The sequence below is a fragment of the Pseudorca crassidens genome, chromosome 7 (genome assembly GCF_039906515.1).
Source record: "Pseudorca crassidens isolate mPseCra1 chromosome 7, mPseCra1.hap1, whole genome shotgun sequence".
NCBI lineage: Eukaryota > Metazoa > Chordata > Mammalia > Artiodactyla > Delphinidae > Pseudorca > Pseudorca crassidens.
In genome coordinates this window covers 53,829,079-53,849,793 of record NC_090302.1, presented here as the reverse complement: position 1 = coordinate 53,849,793, position 20,715 = coordinate 53,829,079, and the positions used below count along the sequence as shown (strand labels likewise).

Sequence of the window (20,715 nt, the reverse complement as noted above, 5' to 3'; positions counted from 1 at the left end):
AAGGCATAAGAACATATTGAGTAATGAAAACTGCATTCACAAACAGAAGCAGAATTACAGAGTATTTTTTTTAATGTTTTTGGCTTTTTTAATAAGATTTGGCAAAAAAAAAAAAAAGAATTTGGCAGTCACATATGTCAACCCTTCATTTTCTGAAGTTGATTAATCTCATAATTTCTAAAATTCTGTGTATATATTTATATGCATACAAATAAAGAAATGGACTGGCAGAGAATCATGATAGCAGCAGTTGACATGTTGCTGCAGACACCCTCTGCTCCAAACGGGGGTCTCTCCTCGCCTAACCTGGCTTTAAATGACTACTGCTGGCTCCCTGAGAGGTGGAAAAAATATCACCACCTTTCTTGGGCAGAAATGTAGAAGTTAAGTGGGCCATTTCTCAGCTTGTGTGTTTTGTGGATAACGGAACACAGAATTCCTCAGGGTCACCCTGAGGGTCAACCAAGTATCCCATTTTTAAAAATGAAATTTATAGCTTCGATACAGTGACTTGAAAGGGGGCACAGAGAACCTAGTTTGCCTACAATTGAACAATATATAAATCTTCCAAAAAGTAATACTCTCAGAATCAGCTATAAGCACTGTTTGAGAAGAGAGTTCACGGTACGGGGGAGGGGGTGGTCACAGGTGCGACGTTCTCATCTTTCTTCTTTGGAAGGGTGTGATGTATCCCCAAATACATAAAGAGGTGGATTGAGTATCATGTGTTTGGGGATATGTTTCATTTTCCACACCATGAGTTATAAAGATAAATACACAAAGGTATTTCTCATCCATTATAAAATAATTAACATTTATAACTCTGATTTTAAAAGGAGTTGAATTCATGGTAACTTAGCAACATGAAATTCAGTGGAGTCAATTTTGCAGCATATCTTACAGAAGTCTGAATCAGACAATAGGTTTCCAATTAAACTGTTAATTGTGTCATTTGATACTTGGCTTGTAGGGCAGAAGCCCAACACAGAGAGCATGAAGCAGACATAGCATTAATAATATAATTCAACTGATTCTTTTCTAAACATATGACAATAATTTCTTAACATGCTTATCAGTATTTTTAAAAATAACTAGGTATTATAACTGAAGGTCAGCACCCCTTTTTTTTCTAATTTTCCAACAGAATTTCCTATTACATGTGTACTTTATGCTGAAATACGGTGATTGCCCAGTTGTCAAATAGAATCCAAAAGCCTTAGCATGGCCTATAAGACCCTACATGGTCCAGCTGCTAGTGACCTCCAGGTCCCACCGTGTATTCTCTTTGCTCACGTCCTCCAGCCACACTAGCCTCTGGGCTGTCCTTGGAATAAAACAAACATAGTTCTGCCTCAGTCTCTGTATTTGCTCTCCTTTCTGCCAGGAAAGCTCACATGTTCACACGGCTCACTCCTTCACTTCAGTCTCGGTTCTGCTCAAGATATCACCTCCTCAAAAAGAGTTTTCCTGACACCCTAACTTAAAGTGCCGGCACCCATCACTCGCCAATCTCTTAACGTGACTTATTGTTTTTCATAGGGTTTAATCACTACCTAACTTTATATTTTATACCTACTCTGTTTTTATCAACTGTCTGTCCTACTAGAATGTGAGCTCTGTTGAAGCCAAATTTTTGTCTGACTTGCTCTAGAACAAGACCCTGGCACAGAGTAGGAACACAATAAATAGCTATTGAATGAATTAATATGAATTCTCTTGGAATAAAAGAATTGACTTTGCATTTTGTTTAATAATATCAGAAAGCTACTCAGTATGTATATTCTTCTTAGTCATTTACATTATTTTAAGGGAAATATAAAGCCCTAAAAGTTGAATTTTGAAATATATATATAATTCATTCTATATCTGTGATATTTATCCCTGCAAAGATTTATTGACATTCAACCGGCCCACGATTCTTCTGTGTTACAATGAATATCTTCTTTTTAAAATAAACAATTTTTGGATTATGAAATTAGTATATACTCACTTTAGAAAATCTGGGAAATACAAATACTATAAAAAGAATAAACTTAAATCATCCATAATTTTACTACCCAGAAATAACTACTGGTAAAATGTTTTCTTTCAGTGTTATATAAAATTGAGATCCAATTGTTTATCAGAGTTTATTATCTGTATTTTTCCCTTAACATTTTTCATTTAACATTATACCTTAAGCATATCTTAAGAAACATAATTTTTAATGTCCTCACAATATTTCATTTTGTGTATGTCTCATACATAATTTAAACATCCTGTTTGTCTCTTATTCTTGAGTATTTAGGTGGTTTTTGGTCTTGTGATACAATTATAAAAAATACTGTAACGATTATCTTTGTATAAAGTTGCACATTTATCTTCAGATAAATTGAAATAAATTTGTACTTTTTAAGGTGACTAATACTATTTTAGTGAAGTGTGCTATCTCGATGCTTATAATAAAGTATTAAACATTCCCATTTATTTAGGGATAGGATTTTTTTAAGAATTATATTGATAGTTTCTATGTTAAATGGGCTCATATTATACTTTTTAGTTCTTGCACTTAACATTATATCATTGACATCTTTCCAAGTTACTGCCTATATGTGTACTCTCCCTCATTTCTTTAAACTTTTATATAAATTTACATATATGAATGAACCATTTTTTTTGCTTAGTATCCTACAAATGGATATTTAGTGTTGCCCCCTATTTTCTCACCAGTATAAATATTGCTGCAATTAAAACTATCTTTGCTTATTTGTGTAAATTTCTAGAATTAGAACTGCTAGGTGATCACACCAGTCAGAATGGCCATCATCAAAAAATCTACAAACAGTAAATGCTGGAGAGGGTGTGGAGAAAAGGGAAGCCTCATACACTGTTGGTGGGAATGTAAATTGATACAGCCACTATGGCAAACAGTATGGAGGTTCCTTAAAGAAACTGAAAATAGAACTACCATATGACCCAGCAATCCCACTACTGGGCATATACCCAGAGAAAACCATAATTCAAAAAAACACATGCACCCCAATGTTCATAGTAGCACTATTTACAATAGTCAGGACATGGAAGCAACCTAAGTGTCCATCGACAGAGGAATGGATAAAGAAGATGTGGTATATATATATATACACATATATATGCACAATGGAATATTACTCAGCCATAAAAAGGAATGAAATTGGATCATTTGTAGAGACGTGAATGGATCTAGAGAGTGTCCTAGAGATTGTTCATACAGAGTGAAGTGAGAAAGAGAAAAGCAAATATTGTATAATAACGCATATATGTGGAATCTAGAAAAATGATATAGATGATCTTAGTTGCAAAGCAGAAATAGAGAAACAGACGTAGAGAACAAATGTATGGATACCAAGAGGGAATGGGGTGGGGTGGGAGGAATTGGGAGACTGGGATTGACACATATACATTATTGATGCTATGTATAAAATGGATAACTGATGGGAACATGCTGTATAGCACAGGGAACTCACCTAGTGCACTGTGATAACCTAAATGGGAGGGAAGTCTAAAAGGGAGGGGATATCTGTACGTGTATGTCCCATTCGTTTTGTTGTTCAGTGGAGGCTAACACAGCTTTGTAAAGCAACGCTGCTCAGCCATAAAAAGGAACGAAATTGAATTATTTGTAATGAGGTGGATGGACCTAGAGGCTGTCATACAGAGTGAAGTAAGTCAGAAAGAGAAAAACAACATATGCTAACACATATATATGGAATCTAAAAAAAAAAAAAAAGGTTCTGATGGACCTAGGGGCAGGACAGGAATAAAGACTCAGATGTAGAGAATGGACTTGAGGAGATGGGCAGGGGGGAAGGGTAAACTGGAACAAAGTGAGAGGGTAGCATTGACATGTATACACTACCAAAGGTAAAATGGATAGCTACTGGGAAGCACAGGGAGATCAGCTCTGTGCTTTGTGACCACCTAGAGGGGTGGGATAGGGAGGGTGGGAGGGAGACGCAAGAGGGAGGGGATATGGGGATATATGTATACATATAGCTGATTCACTTTGTTATAAAGCAGAAACTAATACACCATTGTAAAGCAATTAAACTCCAATCAAGATGTTAAAAAAAAAAAAACAACATTGTCAGAGAGAGAGCCTGCTTGTATTTTGTAAAAACAACAACTAGAAAACACTACTAGGTGAAAGCATTTGTGCATTTTTAGTTTCGACATGTGTTGCCAAATTTCCCTTCATAAATGTTTTGTGAATTTATGCTTGTAGAAACAGCAAATGAGAGTTCTTTCCCCATACCCTCTCCAACACTGATCTTTTAATGTCTTATAGTATAATAGATGATATATGGTATCTTACCTTTAATTTACATTTCTTTTAATTTTGAATAAGATTAGTCACATTTTTGTATACTTGTTAGCCATTAGTCTTCTCCAGGCTGTATTTTAAATAGCTGCTGTCTTTCTTCAGCAAGAGATGTGTACTTAGGAGTGAATATTCCACCCCATATTATTTAATTTTTCAAAATTATTTACTTCACATGATCAAATTTGGATATATGTAAAAATGTTAGGCAACTTTTTATTGTTATTTTTATGTTGTTTTTGCTTTTGCTTTTTAAAGTAGAGGATTCTCTGCCTGTTAAAATTTGTTCCATAGGAAAATAAAGTTTAATTTCAATGGCTATTAAATTTATAATAATTATTTTTATGAATAGGTGATGTGTTACTGAGTTTTGGGAAAAGCATGCATCGAATTATAACAGAATTTTGTCATTATATCCTTGACATATAAGTGAAAGTGTTAATTTATTTTTAGTGATTCTCTTATAGAGTTCCAAACTTAAGGTATTCATTAAAGTATTTGACTCTAAGGAATCATTCACCAGTACTACTTTTTATGATAATGAGTATATTATTAACTCCAACATATGGAATAGTATAGTAATAGGTAGTTTTGCTTAAGGTTTCACATACATTATCTCATTTGACTCTCAGGCTAATCTTGAACCTTTAAATGTTAAATGACATACTCACAATCAAGATCACATGGTGGTTAACATGGATATAACTCCAAACCCATGCTTTTTTTCTGTTTAGTAAATAGATCCACAGAATGAGAGACATCTGCCATCATCATATAGTAACACCTGTTCTTGCTGTCGTAGCCAAATGAGAGTCAGAAGCTCAACTCCTCCTGTTTTGTGTATTAGGATCATAATCACTTATATTTGAGTCTTGTTCTATTCATTCATAAGTCTATTTCACAACCTTTAACACATTTTGTCCTTGAAATCGTCACGCAAATTAGGTAAGACCAAAAGTACTGCTTTCACTTTCACCCAAAAGGAAAAACACTCTCATGGAAATGATTTTTTTTTTGAGATTGATAGTGAATTAATGAACAGCCAGGATCAGAATCCAGGGCTTTAGAGTTTTAGATGTACAAGGATGATCTGTCACTTGCCAAGTTGAATGTGTAGAATTTGATATATTACTAGCCTCTATATAAATAAGGTTGAAAATGAAACAGAAATGTAGTCTTCTGTTTTTCCATCTGTCTGGCATTTTACAATTCTTCATTGCAAAATAAGGCCTAGGAATATCAGCCCATACATTTGTGAGATTCTATCTCCTCCTCCTATCAGAGAATATAATGCCTGTTTTAGTTTGCATAGGACAGAAATCTCTAGAAAAGGACACTAAATGAAAGTGAGGAGAAACACACACATATACACACACACACACACACACACACACACACACACACACACACACATCCTACCCTGACTCTAAGATAGAAATATTAAAGAGATTTGAAGTGCATGGACAAGCTTAATAATTGACATGTCTTCAATGAGGCCAAAATTTTATTTTGATTCACTTCCATTTTGAGTATAATAGAGTGTATTGTTAGTATTTTATTAATAATATGGTTCAGATTTTGGTATTTTATAAATTAAACATTCATATTTTTCAAAGTTATGCATTTCTTAATTGATTTTATTATGCTATTTCTAATGGAAAGATCACCTTAATTTAATTTAATGGAAATCAGTAAGGACCTAGAGTCACTTAATAAATTTACCTTCCAACAGAACTTGCAGGGATCCCTGTACATAACCGCCTACTTTCTACATTGCCACATTTGGGAGCATTGCTTAGTGTGTGTATATATATATATATATATATATATATATATATATATATATATATATATATACACACACATACTTTTTTAAAGATAAATTTATTTATTTTTGGGTGTGTTGGGTCTTCGTTGCTGTACTTGGGCTTTCTCTAGTTGTGGTGAGCAGGGGCTACTCTTCGTTGCAGTGTGCGGACTCCTCACTGCGGTGGCTTCTCATTGCGGAGCATGGGCTCTAGGCACACGGTCTTCAGTAGTTGTGGCTCACAGGCTCTAGAGCGCAGGCTCAGTAGTTGTGGCTCATGGGCTTAGTTGCTCCGAGGCATGTAGGATCTTCCTGGACCAGGGACAGAACCCATGTCCCCTGCATTGGCAGGCGGATTCCTTACCACTGCCCCACCAGGGAAGTCCCTGCTTAGTATATTTTGTAAACTTGGTCAAATACATGTTTTTCTCACAGCGTACCCCAGAGGTTGTTATCATTGAGAGATACTGACACAGTGTTTACGTGTCATCAATAAGACCTTCACTTTGAGTTGCTTTTTCTTATGGTGATGATTTGTCAGCCTTCCAAAAATATTTTTTATTCAATTCTGACCCCTTTGTGAATTTAATAGAATCAAAAGACTTGCCTATGACAGTAAAATGGTTTTTCCCAGTTAATAGTTGTCCAGCTCTAATAAGGATCTAGTCAAGTTTCAGTGAAGATGACCTATGTACCACTCTGTTTGAAAGAGTTGAGCCAACTGCTTTCAGTAGTGAAATTATTCCATGGCAGGTTGTGTGCTATACCAATCTTTTAGACCTCTAACTTCTTTTAAGAGGAAAATTAGATTGAACTCTAATCCTGCTCACTAACAATGGCTGCATATGTGTCTTTTCTCTTGGAACAGCTCAATGGTTATTCGGGACTTAACCCTACGCAGTGCTGCTAGCTTTGGCTCCTTCCACCTGATCCGTCTGCTCTACGACGAATATATGTTCTACTTAGTAGAACATCGTGTTGCTCAGGCAACAGGAGAGACACCCATAGCGGTCATGGGTGAGGTAAGAGAGGCTAAAAGAGCTATGACCCACAGGGCTTTCTAAAAAGATCTGAATTTTATTTTAATCTAAATGTATTAATCGTTGAAGCAATGGTTCCTAACCAATGAGTTTTGGACCCCAGAGGGCCTGTGTGGTTATTTCAGGGGGTCCTTAAATCCCTCTGTTCATACATATTTTCTTAGTCAAAGGTTCTAAAACTGTCGATTATATCATGTGAAAGTACATGGAATATTTAAATATGCTATAAAGGTGTCTATGTAAAAGAAAATCTTGAGAATCACTGAACTTTAAAAAATCCTTAATATTACTCAGCCATAAAAGAGAATGAAATAATGCTATTTGCAGCAACAGGGATGCACCTAGAAATTACCATACCAAGTGAAGTTAAGTCAGAGAAAGACATATTATATGATATCACTTATATGTGGAATCTAAAAAAAATAGTGCAAATGAATTTATTTACAAAACAGAAACAGACTCACAGACATAGAAAACAAACTTATGGTTACCAAAGGGAAAGCAGGGGTGGGATAAATTGGGGGGTATGGGATTAACAGATGCACACTACCATATATAAAATAGATAAGCAACAAGGTTTTACTGTATATAGCACAGAGAACTTGATCCAGTATCTTGTAATAAACTGTATGGAAAAGAAATGAAAAAAAGTTTATAGATATATACATATATAAATATATGTATAACCGAATCACTTTGTTGTATGCCTGAAACTAACACAATATTGTAAATTAGCTATACTTCAATTAAAAAAAAATACTTATTGACTGGAAAATAAGAAAGATTGATGCTTCTGATAAGGCTAAGGGCTAGGAACTCAGAGGAAAAAGTTAAATATGTGTTTTGTAGACTCTTTTTCCAAGTGCCCAAGAACAAAATGAAGGATAATAACAATGATGATGAAACTGATAGCTAACATTTTGGGGGCACTTACTATGTGCCAAACACAGTCCTAAGTCCCTTATGTATAATAAAGCATTTAACACATACAACAACTCTTTGAGATAGGTGCTACGTTATCCTGTTTACAGATGAGAATCTGAGGTTCAGGAAGAAAGCTAAGACACAGAGAGATTAAAGGGTTACATAGCTAGCAGACAGTGGAGACCTGTTTTGAATATTCAGTCTGATTTTCATACCCATGCTCCTAATCACTAAAGGTGTAGGAAAAAAATTCTCTTCCTCTTAATTTCTGGATAGTGTCAAAATGTATTTTCAACATGTCGTAAAGCTAAAATGCTAAAGTTAATATACACAAGGGCTGGTTAATATAATGAGGGATAGAGGCACATGCACAAACAATTCAGCCCTGGCTCACTTTGTTGTATTGAACTGGGTTTTGATTGAATCCAGATTTTGCTGGATTATGCCAGGTTAGGCAATGTTACATATTACTGCCCAAAGCAGTCAAGAAGACATGTTCACTTTTAAGCTATGTGTGTGTGCTTATTTAAATTAAAAAAGTAAAAATAAATATTAGATGCTTTTCCTAGTTTAATAAATATGATGATAAAGGTATAAATTTAAAAATATATTAAAATACCTCAAGGACCTTTATAAGTATTCTAATATAAATAAAATACATGTGACTTTTATTCAGAAAGTTGGTTAAAATATTCTTCTTTCCCTCTTTAAAATCCCTTGCTGTATGCTGATCTATATGTGTTTGTATGTTTCTTAATGATGATTGTGCCTAAGTGATGCCAATTATGTGTATGTGAGATTAAGCAAGATTCATTTTAGCTTTTAAATTACAGGCAGGACCTCATCATTGACCAAAACAATCTGGACTTTTCTTAGATTTGAGTTCCCCTCAGTGCCTCTTTCCTTAGTTCTCTTATAGATGCCTGGTTGCAAAATGCCCAGTTGGCAAGTAGATTAAATACGATAAAATTTTTTAACTCAGGGCTCAAAACTTCTGAAATAGACATGCCTTTTGGTATATTTAACACATTTGGCAACTACCTCATATGCTCCAGGACTTCTTTAACAGGATAACCAGGATAATGATAAACAGCGATTCTCATTAACACCATGTGGCTAATCCTGATGCATGATCTCTGTTTCCCCTGCATCTCTAGGGAACAAAGCCTGTGGCCATGAGCCAGTGACACAGTGTGAAGACTTAGTGACCTCCTCATATGCTAATACAAGCAGTACTGGCTCACCAGTATTAAAATGGCCTTATATAGTCTATACTGCCAACTAATCATTCTAATGATCTAATTGACATTCTTTTTTACTATATGTAAACAATGTAAATGAATAAGACAGATTGCCACATGATTCAAAGATATAATATAAATAAAGTCTAGAACAGAAAGTAAGGTATAAATACCTTCTCTAAGATCAAAGATCTAAGCATACCTCTTGATTTCTTTGCTTACTATCTCCTTACCCAATTTATAGGAAAATCCTTTGAGCTGTCTATGCTCATCCGTTATTCAGCCAAGGCCAAGTAAAGCTAATTTTACAGGCTTGATCTCCCCTTAAAACATTGATGCCTTGTAGACCTGTTGGCCATGGTCATATTATCATGTCTAAAATTTCTTGATTCTTGGGAAAAGGAGAAGGAAATTCAAGGGAAAGGAAGGCATGCATCTCTCACGTGTTATCCTAAGCCTACCCTAGAAATGACATTGGAGGTAAAAAAGGCTTTCATGTGTCAAGCCTCTGCTGCATTCTTAGCTCCGTAAATGACCTCCCTTTCCAAACCTCAAGTCCAGAAGTGCCTGTGTATATAATGGGAGCAACACCGCAGGCCAAAATCCATTGAAATCCATAAAAATCACCATTACCCTCAATTGCAGCAAGTGGTTTTCATTCATCAGTAACAACCACCACAAAAACAGTAATAATTGTCACTATTTATTGAGAATTTATTATACCCTTAATGAAATTAAGCTCTTGATCTATCTACTAATGGTCCTTTCTCAGTAAATGGTACCCTCCCTGTCGATCATGTTGGATATGTGAGCATCATCTTTATGTATCTTTCTGTCTTGACCTGCATATCCAACCAGTTACTAAGTCTGCCCTTTCCCAAACTCCCCATAGTGCAGTCAGTATCATCTTATGAAAATGCAAACCTGATTGTGTTATCCACACCTAAAACCCTTTAGTGGCTTCTTCTTCTTCTACTTAAGGAAGAAAAGTCTTCCCTTGGTATAAGATCTGGCCCTGTCTCTCTGATCAACCTCACCCTCCCTCTTCCAGGTCCTTCTGCTGCAATCACAGTAGTCTTTTCTCTATTCTTATTCACCAAGCTTTTCTCATCATTGGACCACTGTGTAAACTGTGCTTTTACCTGGAACCCTCTGCCTGACTCTCCTTGCCCATTCTAACTCCTTCATGTCTTAAATATCGGTTCCTCGAGGAGGCCCAATTTCCCCCAGACTACGTTAGATGCTCCTTTTCTCTCTGATTTGTACTTTTACTTTCATTCTAGAACCTACGTAATATTAATTGCGTGATTCTTTGTATGATTTGTGTTATCGAAGATTTAATGCCTGGAAATAATGGAGAACTTTAAGTCAGAAGAACTAAACTCTACTTATAGTTCTGTCATTTATGGTAGTATAATCTTGGGCAAATTGTGTTCACTTTTGTTGATTCTCAGACTTATCTCTAAAATTAATTTATTCATTTATCTAACAAATACTTCTTATGCATCTACTCTAGACCAAACATTATAATGTTTAGGTTGTAGTGATGAACAAAATGGATTTTGATGCTGCATTCAAGGAACTTATATTTTAGTAGGGGATACATATTTGTTAAATGTTCATATAACTACATAGCTATAAATTCTGATAAGTGCTGTAAAGGAAAATTAAAGGGATATAGGAATACTTAAAGAATAATATTCACTTGTGAGTGAATATTATTTTTAATCTATTTTACAGATGATGAAATGAGACACAGAGCCAGTCACAGTCACACAGAGTCACACAGCTACTAGGCTGTAAAATCAGTTTCTGAAACCAAGCAGCCTGGCACGAAAGCCGTTGCTGTTAATCTACCATGCTTATTACCTGCTGCAGGATGGGGTGAGATTGGAATAAGAATAGTTCAGAAATCAGTAAAGGGACAGCTGAAAAATAGTCACAAACTTTATTGGACATTTGTTTTACCTTTGTAGGTGCTGTATTTGGGAGAGGTGTCAGGCAGCTAACTAGATCCAGAAGCAAAAGGAAAGGTTTCCCTTTCAAAGTAACTTAAGGATAATTAATACATCTTTTCACTAATGTGAATTCAATAAATGAGTTTTAAAATTAACATTATTTACATTATTTGAGCAGGCAAGAGAGACCAATACATCATGTTTTACATATAAACACAGTATACAAAAATACAAGTTTTATTTTTACATTCCCTGTAGCACTGACATTTCAGTTGTTGAAATGAAGGCTACCATGTAATGGAACCCCGAAATGAAACAGCATCACCACCATGAGTTTTCTTCTAAACGTCAGCCTGCTACTACATTAATACTGAGCAGTAAGTTATTTAAAGCATTTACATTTCCAAAGTTTCATTATTATTTTTATTTTTTGCCTAGATGATAAAAAGGAAACTATTTACTGCTAAGATTTATGCAATTTTTTGAATTTTTATTTAAATATTATAAATATGCCAATAGAGTTTCTGGCAGTGGTGAAATTTTAAGAGTAGGAATAAAGTAAAATAAACAAGTTGCATCTCTTTGCACACCTGTTAAATTTTTTTAAAAATCATAAGGTTTTCTGTACAGCTCTGACAAGGAAAATTGAGCAGAAAATATCCTTTTATTTGGATTTTATGACTAGTTGAAGGATATTTAGAAGTTAATGGCATACATGCTTTATTTCTTTAAAATATACATAGTCTTAATGTATTCACTGAATCTACAAATTTTTATTGCTTCATAAAATGATTTTCTGTGACATTTTTATATTTAATGTATTAAATATATTTAAATTGCCTTTATCATAATTTAATTTTACTTAATATTATATCTTTGTAATCAACTTTTTGAAATAAAAATAGGAACCAAAAGCTGCTTTAATTGCTCAGCTGTGAATATCAATATTAAAAATATAATATTTTAGTAATATTTTTAGGGAAAAAAAATTGAGGAACTCTTAAGGGTTTACCATTAAAAGAAAAATGTCTTGGCTTCAGTAAAATTGATATACTCAAAGTGAAAGGGGAAAAAACTCTTTAAAGTTTAAAAACTGGAGAAGAGCCATAATAATTCACAGGCAAGCTTTTAGGATAAAAGTTGAGTGAAAAAGTTCCATTTGATGGAAGTACAACCATTGTAAATATGCATGGATGCTTAAGATAAAATCAAATTAATGAAAAATAGATTTCAGTGAGCATTATTCTAGTGCAACTAGGGAATACACTGAAAATGTACCTGTTGAATAATAGACTTGTTATAGAATATTTTAAAAGGGATGAATCATATCACAGTTGAAATCATTTGCAGGAAAAAAAAAACATCTGGGAACAGTAGTAACTTACAAAGTGTAATGAATACTTGTCAAAAGTTATATTATTATTTATAATAAAGCTTACTGTTTATTAATATTTTTCTAATTGAAGACTGGTCTTCTGACAACTACTCTGCTAAATGTCTTACATTTTTATGTAATATTCACCACAACCTTACAAGGGATATGTTAGTGTTCCCATTTCACCCATAAGGAAAACAGAGGTTGAAAGTTGCCCAATATCAGAACTAGTGGTAGCGCTAACTGTAGGAAGTGGGGCTGTCTCACTCCAAGTAGCCAAATCGGTTCAATCCACATTTTAATTTTTCACCATATAAATTGTTTATAGACAGTTTTGGAATAGGGACTAATTTATTTCTGTCTGAACTTTACAACTCCCCCAAATGCCTGCACACTCGCAATCATGCACAACCAGATGCCTGGTATGAAAGCTTTCATTATTTTGTTCCAAGGCTTCTTTCCTCTGCATTGCAGGATGCATCTTGATAGTCCTACCACCCTTCCCCTTTCCACTTTTTGTTAGTAGATGTTCAGAATATGCAAACTAAATGGAATATTAGTCTAAGCAAATTGCAGTTGGAAAGCTAAATCTGCCAGAAGACAACAACAACAACAAATTACACCCTTCAGCTCCTCTGTACCCACCCACAGACCTAAATCAAAGTTATGGTTTTAGAATTTGCAGTTTGCTTTTAGCTGTAAATCTGCTCCTCTGCATTAGCACAATTCTAACAACTTGAAAATAAATGATAAAAGTGACTCCCTGGAAAGCCTTTCTCCTCCACCTTCATCCTCCAAGTTGCTAAGAATTATCTCTGTAGATGCTCTCCTGTATTTTTTTCTCCTCTTTCCTGGTTTGTCATTCTGTTCCTTATTCTCCTTGCATGTGAGCAAAGCACCTATTGACTCAGCAGCCCAGGGCTGCAACCCTATCCCTCTGGGATCCCTGCTCATTAGCTTCCTCCACTTGGTTTCCTTCCCTGCTTGCTCTGGGCTCTAACCTCTCCTTACATCCTCTTCAGGGAATGGAGTTTTGCTCACAGCTCTGGTCTAAACACAATCCCACAATAGGTGCCCCAAAAATACTCATTCAAGGAAGGAAGTACAAAAGAATGATGGAAAGACAGACAATCAACTAACAGAACTTCTCATTTCATTTCATGATGGACATACTGGATTTCTATATCAGGAAAATAATGCTCCTAGACCAAGAAGAGCTCCCTTTCCCCAGAGTACTCCTTCAGTATTTCAGAGAACCTCCGTTATGAAGTTGGGTTTTCATAAGTGCTTACAACTAGAGATTAGTTTTCCTGAAGTGTTTGGAAGTAGGAAAAGAGAAGAAAATAGAAATCCAGGATTTCTTGACATTGTTCAAGAACTAAAATGATCACTGTAGACGTTAGGAAGGGAAACTCGGCACACTGTCCTCTTCAGCAAAGTCCACCACTGGGCTCTTTGCTTAGCAACAGGTTAGCCTGGTAGCCCAGCCTCAGAGTCAACTAGGTGTGAAACGTTACCTGGCCTAGATTAAGCATGACAGCTCCCCCTGCTGGCCTCCTTGCCATGCTCTACCATCCTGTGCCCAGCCCAAGTGGCTCTGGCCTTCCATTGTCTTTCTGGTATTTTTGCTCAGACACAGGTGAAGTTGATGGTTGCTGGTCCTCCTGGTAAAGAAATAGTCCTTGTTTGGGATGGGTAATTTCCTCAATTCACGGGAATTGTTTTCTGCTTTTCACCATCACTATACTAAAATATACTTTCATAAGTATGAGAGATTTCCAGCAAGTATATGGGCCAGTTGTGATGATCCTTCCATCACTTCAAATCTGATTCATGCTAGTGGTAAAGGTCTGCTTGGTACAAAGAGAACATGTTTCCACACTTTCACCACCCTTGTCTCTCCAGTTAATAATTTCCAAAAAAAGGAAAGTGGTATAATCAAAATAGATACTCCTCTGACATAATAAATTGATATCATGCTTTCCTGATAGACAGTGAAGGTGGCCTCAGTGGGAGCTTGTCTTTAGTTAAGAGCACCAAGGTTCTTTCTTTTCAGCCCACAGTTTTATTTACATAAAGGATATGCTGCCAGGCCCAACCCTAGCATTTGGGTAAATAGATCTTGGTAATAACTTGGAAGGCTGGGTTTAAATTTAAAATTCTTAGGCTCCTCCTAGTTCCATGCCAGAAAATGGTGACATAGACATAGTTGACCCATGGCCCACCCTGTGGCCCCTAGACCACTTCTCTTGTGTATCATTCCCTATCCTGTATTGTGAAGAGCCTGTGCTCATGCTTGTGGGCACCTCAGTCCAGTGTTCAGGTTTTGTCTGCCCTTTGCAAATAGCTGCACCTCCGCACTGGCTCTCCCTTCTTTCTTCTGATGGGTGGACTTAGGGAGAGACCTGCACAGGCCTGAAAGGGGACTTGGGGCTTTAGGCAGGGAATTATGGGATCTCAGGTAACAGAAGTATGGTCTGGGGGTAGGAGTGAAACACAGGGTCCAGGAGGGCATATCCACGTGGCCCAGTGGACTCCTTGTCTGTGGGGAGGGCCATGGCCACAGGAAAGGCAGAGCAGGGCTCTCCGTGGTGTGGGGCTCAGGACAGAGGCCCCTCCTAGTTTGGCCTAATGGTAGCATTAAATGTTAATGGTTTTGAAATTACTTTTCTCCTCAAAAGCAACTAAGGCCTGTATTCCTACTTCTTCACTACCTGCGTGCTCACTTATGAGTGCTTCTTAGAGGTTTTTCTTCTTGAAGTATAATTGATTTACAATATTATATTAGTTTCAGGTATCCAGCCTAGCGATTCAGTATTTTTACAGATGATACTCCATTTAAAGTTATCACAAAATAATGGCTATATTTCCCTGTGCTCTAAATATATCCTTGTTGCTTATCTGTTTTATACATAGTCGTTTATATCACTTCTTAGAAATTTTGAAACAATATAAAGGTAGATAAATTACTGTGTTCCCAGGGCGCAGAGGGCAACAAAAAAGCCTGAACAGTCAGAATCATGATGAAAATATGCTACCCGGGTAGAGAGTAGCCAACAGCGCAAGTTGCCAGGATAGCTGTCTAGCCTGAAGGGGTAGAACCAACAGCAAATATAGGGCAGAATTTGCCTTGCTGTGAGGCAAACGGGCAGAAATCTTAGCCATCTTAGCAGGCTTCAGTAAAACTATTTGGAAATACATAGAAAAGTCCACTTCCAGAAAAAAAAAAAAAAAAAAACAAGGAACACAAGATTTTACCAACTGGAACACTAACATGACTTGCGAATTTTTTAAAATCTGAAATCACTTTAAAGTCAGCAATTATTTTTCCTCAGTTGTGAAATCCTGTACCAGTGCTAAATGCAATGCTTTGACTAATTTGGTTCTCATTTGGAAGACATTAAAGAAAATAATAATGTTGTGAAATCCCTTATGATTGAAATTTCAAGACATTTCTCTCCACCGTCAAAAACATTCAAAATAGTTGCCACTACCTAATCCTTTTGTGATCGATTCTACTAACTTCGGTTAATAGAACTGAAATCATAGGAGATTGTGCAGCTATCTAAGGTTTGTAAAGTTCAGAACATTACAAAGTTCAAGCTAAGTACAGAATGTTGAAAGATTAGAATTGGGTCAAGAACTTCCAAATCTGCATGGGAACAATCTTCCTGCTTTTATAGGAACTGCTTTAAAGGCTCTTACTCCTTTATTGACTTCTTAGAAGAACAGAGCAAGAAGCAGTTGGTTAGGTCAAGGTTTACATGTTGACATTCATCTGAGCTTGTCAGCTATTTCTGGTTGTGTGATCATCCTCATTACGCTAAAGGTACAAAACATACACACACACACCATCCTTGTTTAGGACAGCCCTTCTCATGGTATTTGCTTGAGTCATAAATGGCTTGGTCAGTACATCAAGTGACTTCAACTTCAGCCCTAGACTGAGTTTATAGTGGCAACAACCTTAGGTCAAAGCCTAAGGAACACTTCCATTCTGAAGCAGCAGTACTCCTTGTAGCCCCACTCAGCTAGAGACATTTCATTTTGAAATCACCATCTTACGGTTTTAGGGTTAAATGGAATTCTAGGACTTTAGTATTTGAAAATTGAGTCTTGAAGACATTAAACCCTGTCTATTTCATATATGTGGAAACCTGAGGATCAAAGAGTATTATGTCTGGGGTCACAGGACTGATAGTTGCAGAGTTGGGATTCAAACCCAGGTCAGGCTGGCCCCACACCCCAAGTTGTTCGACACCCAAATTTAAATTTCATATTTCCCATTTAATACCTTTGCAACCTGGGCAAGTTATATATACGTATATCTCAAGAAAACTTGAGTTTTCTCATCAACAAAATAAACATAAGAACCATTCCTTCACAGGGATGTTGTGAGGACTAAAGTAGGAAGGAAGATAGGTATAGGTTATTAGGTATAGGTAGATAGATGGGGTGGATAGGCAGGCAAGCAGACAGGCACATACAAGGTACCGGATTTTTGTTAGTTCCATTTCCTTTCCCTTTCCTTTCCGTAAGTATATAAATGTCTGAAGTTATGTGTATTAGTCAAGAGGGACTATATTTGATTGCCTTCTACTCTGAATTAGATTTTTTAATATTGATTTTACACTGACAATCCAAGTAATACTGTGTTGAATTAGACCATCATTTCTTGACAATACAAACATAAGCTTAGAAGTTGAAATTAATAAAACAGATAACATAAAGGCATGTGAAGTCTTTAATAATACTATATTACAAGGGGAAAATAGCCTGTAGACTGTTTTTGAATGGTGAGTCAAATGATTCATGGAATTACAAAGCATCCACCCACATTATTTGGGATGTAGCCAAAGTGGTAATCAGAGGCAAACTAATTCAATGCTTTATAAAACACCGCCAACATAATAGAATGGGGAAAGGAGTCAATTAGAAAAGAAAATGGCAACATTAGGGAGGAAGCATAAACATAATTGGGTCTAACTAGACATAGCTAGACTTGGATAAAATCTTATCAGTAGGATTGATTGAAAGGTCTTATACGTACTTATGAAGCGGGAAGAAAGTATTATATATAAAATTATATATATATATGTAAAATTTATGCAAGTTAAAAGGTAAATGTCCCAAAGAGACATCTAATGTCAGCTAATCCCCCGCTAGCACCTTGGCATCTGGCTGCAGCGTCTATACAGCATGGATCCTCATGGAACCATGGAGTAGTGTTAACACAAGAGGGCTTTTCCAAGGTTATTGGAGCTGCTTGTTGTGCAGTTTGGTGGCACAGGTTGCTCTCATGAAACTGTCCAAAGGACCAGTATGTATGTAACTGGTCCTTAGTGTGTAACTTTATCATCAGAGTTTCTCCTTAGGCCTCCGTTTGGATGTGGAGCTTAGGGCTGTTCTGGCCCCGCTACTCAGTAGCTTTTGATTCCCTCAGTTTTGACTTCCACTTCTTTGTCAGGAATGACTTCCTTATGTGTCATCACTAACAACTTTCAGCTCTGTGATCTTGGTAAACTTCTTGGATGTATGTGTGCTTCCAATAAGTCTAAACCTTGAAATGCATGCTATGAAAAACTTTCAGAGATAGGAAGTTTTATACATAAAATTCAAAGTCTGTAAATGAAAATAAAGAACAAATGCCCTTAGTGAGAAATATATTATAAAAAATGGATTTGTGCCTATATAAAATACCATCCCACCTCACCCCTAATGAAGAGCACAAAACAGACAAAATTGAGGGGAAAATTACTGTGTTACAAGCGACTTAATCTGGAGGATGTATTTCCTCCAATAGTAGAAAAAAATTTACTGTCAAATGATTTTATTCAGGCAAATATGACAGTTTTTTTTGAGGTAGCTTAGATGTGTGTAGTAGGAGGTATAATGACCCCCAAAGGTGTCTACATCCTAACCCTGGGAACATGTGGATATGTTAGTTTATAGATGGACTTAAGGTTACTAATTAATTGACCTTAAAATAAGGAGATTAACCTTGATTATCTGGATTGGCCCACTGTGATCACAAGGGTCTTTAAAAGTGGAAGAGAGAAGCAGAAGAGTCAGTGTCAGAGTGATGTAGTGGAAGAAAGACTTGACCGGACATTGCTGACTCTGAAGATAGACGGGGGTCACACCCAGGACTGTGGGCAGCCTCTAAAAGCTGGAAAAGGAAAAAAGAAATTCTCCCTAAAAATTTTCAGAGAGGAATGCAACCCCGCCAACACCTTAATTTTAGCTCAGCGAGACCCATTTTGGAATTCTGACTTCCAGAATTAAAAAATAGTAAGTTTGTATTATTTATAGCCACCACATTTGTGGTAATTTGTTTCAGCAGCAATAGGAAACTATTACAGTATAAAAGCTAAATTGCTCTGAATGAAGTCAGTTATTACTTGTGGATTATGAACTCTTCCTCCAGTATATTATTTTTTTCTTACTTCCTCCCCTCCTCTACATACATCTCACTGACATGTCTCCATGGATGACTCCACCCCAAAAACCATCCTCATCTAGAACTATTCCTTATTTGCTTTTACCAATGGAGAACTTATGCTATTGGACTATCTCTTCACATCTTCATCCAAATTGGAAAAAAAACTCCCCACTAGGGAGGCTTGCCCCATCTAAATCACTAATACATGTAATCTTTTTCCCAGTCTCTTTTCCATGCAATCTTTCCTCGTATCCTAGACTTCATCCCTCTTCACCCACTAATTGACACAAACACCAACCTTTATCTGTCTCTGTCTGTACATACAAGCCTCCATAGAAAAGAGAGGAAGATTAGTCTTCCAACTGATTTCCATCTTTAAAACTTGACCCATGTTTCTTTCCTTGTGACCATCATTTTTTGATGAAGCTAGTTCTTAAAGCCTCTGGTTCTATATCCTCCCTGTGGCCAAAGTCTTCACACCTTCCTTAAAGACAAAATCTTCCATTCCCTTCACTGTCTGTGAACTGGACCAAATCTTCTAGGGTTTACAAGTTCTTTTAGCCAAAGGCCAGCTCATCATCCATTTTTTATAAAGTTTTATTAGAACACATTCATGCCCACTCATATAACTATCATCTATGGCTATTTTTGCACTGTAGTAGCAGAGCTGAGTAATTGCAACAGGACCGTAACGCCTAAAATATTTACTATCTGACCCCTTACTAACCCCTGTTCTAGACCATACACTTTCATATTTTGGTGCCAGCATGTAAATCAGTTATACATTGTGTGTGTCTGTGTGTGTGGGGGGGGAGATTGTATCTGTCTGCCTGTAAATCTATAAATCTGGGCATACCAGCAGAGAGATTTTGTGGTAAGATGTGGTTTCTGTGGAGGATGTTTACCTGGCTGCCCAGATGGTGTGGTTATGATTACTCACTAACCTTCCTCCCCAGGATGGGGTAAACTCTTCAAGCAGGGAAAGCATCCCCACGGGTGAGGTCTTCATCCCAGTCCTTGAACTCTTTCCTTCTATCCCCAGTCTCTGTTTTGTGGGCCCCCGTGGATCCTCACCAGTTTGCTGTCTGAGCCCCCTGGCTTCCTCTGCATTGTTTCACTTTCCAGCTATTACAATACAAGTCTTGCCTCCCTTTTTGTGGAAGGTTCACTGCTGCTGTATCTAACCTGCAATGGTCTCTGCAGTATACCTGTGGGCTGCATCCTCCCATGCTGAGCCTGATTTCTCTCATGGTGCCTGTGCTTAGGCCTCACAGTCCTATGATGAACTGCTTCTCAGCTGCTTGGCCACAAGTCAGGGTCATACTCAGGGTTGCTCTCAAGGATGCTGCCAGTAGTCACATAGGCTGTGCTGACCAGTCTCCCATTTATACTTCCTGGCCATTACTACTCGTCATGAATTTATGGTCTAACAGACTCCCACTGCCTGCCTTGACCACACATTTTTTAGTCTGCTGCTGTCCAGGAGCATGCTCATTATTATGACCGGTTGTCAGGGCCTGGAGAAATGGTTTCTAGGCAAGGAGGTCTTTCTTCCTAAAAACAACAGCTATGCTTTCTCTATGTTCCAT

The 20,715-nt window shown here is 36.8% G+C and overlaps 1 protein-coding gene across 7 annotated transcripts in view; it reads left to right on the top strand.

Annotated features, from left to right (window-relative positions):
- The window catches only part of RFX3 (regulatory factor X3), a 289,832-nt gene that overhangs the window by 258,761 nt on the left and 10,356 nt on the right, over nucleotides 1-20,715 (top strand). For all 7 annotated transcript variants that reach the window (XM_067744268.1, XM_067744267.1, XM_067744270.1 and 4 more), the window contains one exon: nucleotides 7,015-7,168. In XM_067744268.1, coding sequence (XP_067600369.1) covers nucleotides 7,015-7,168 — 154 coding nt within the window. The remainder of the gene's footprint in view (nucleotides 1-7,014; nucleotides 7,169-20,715) is intronic.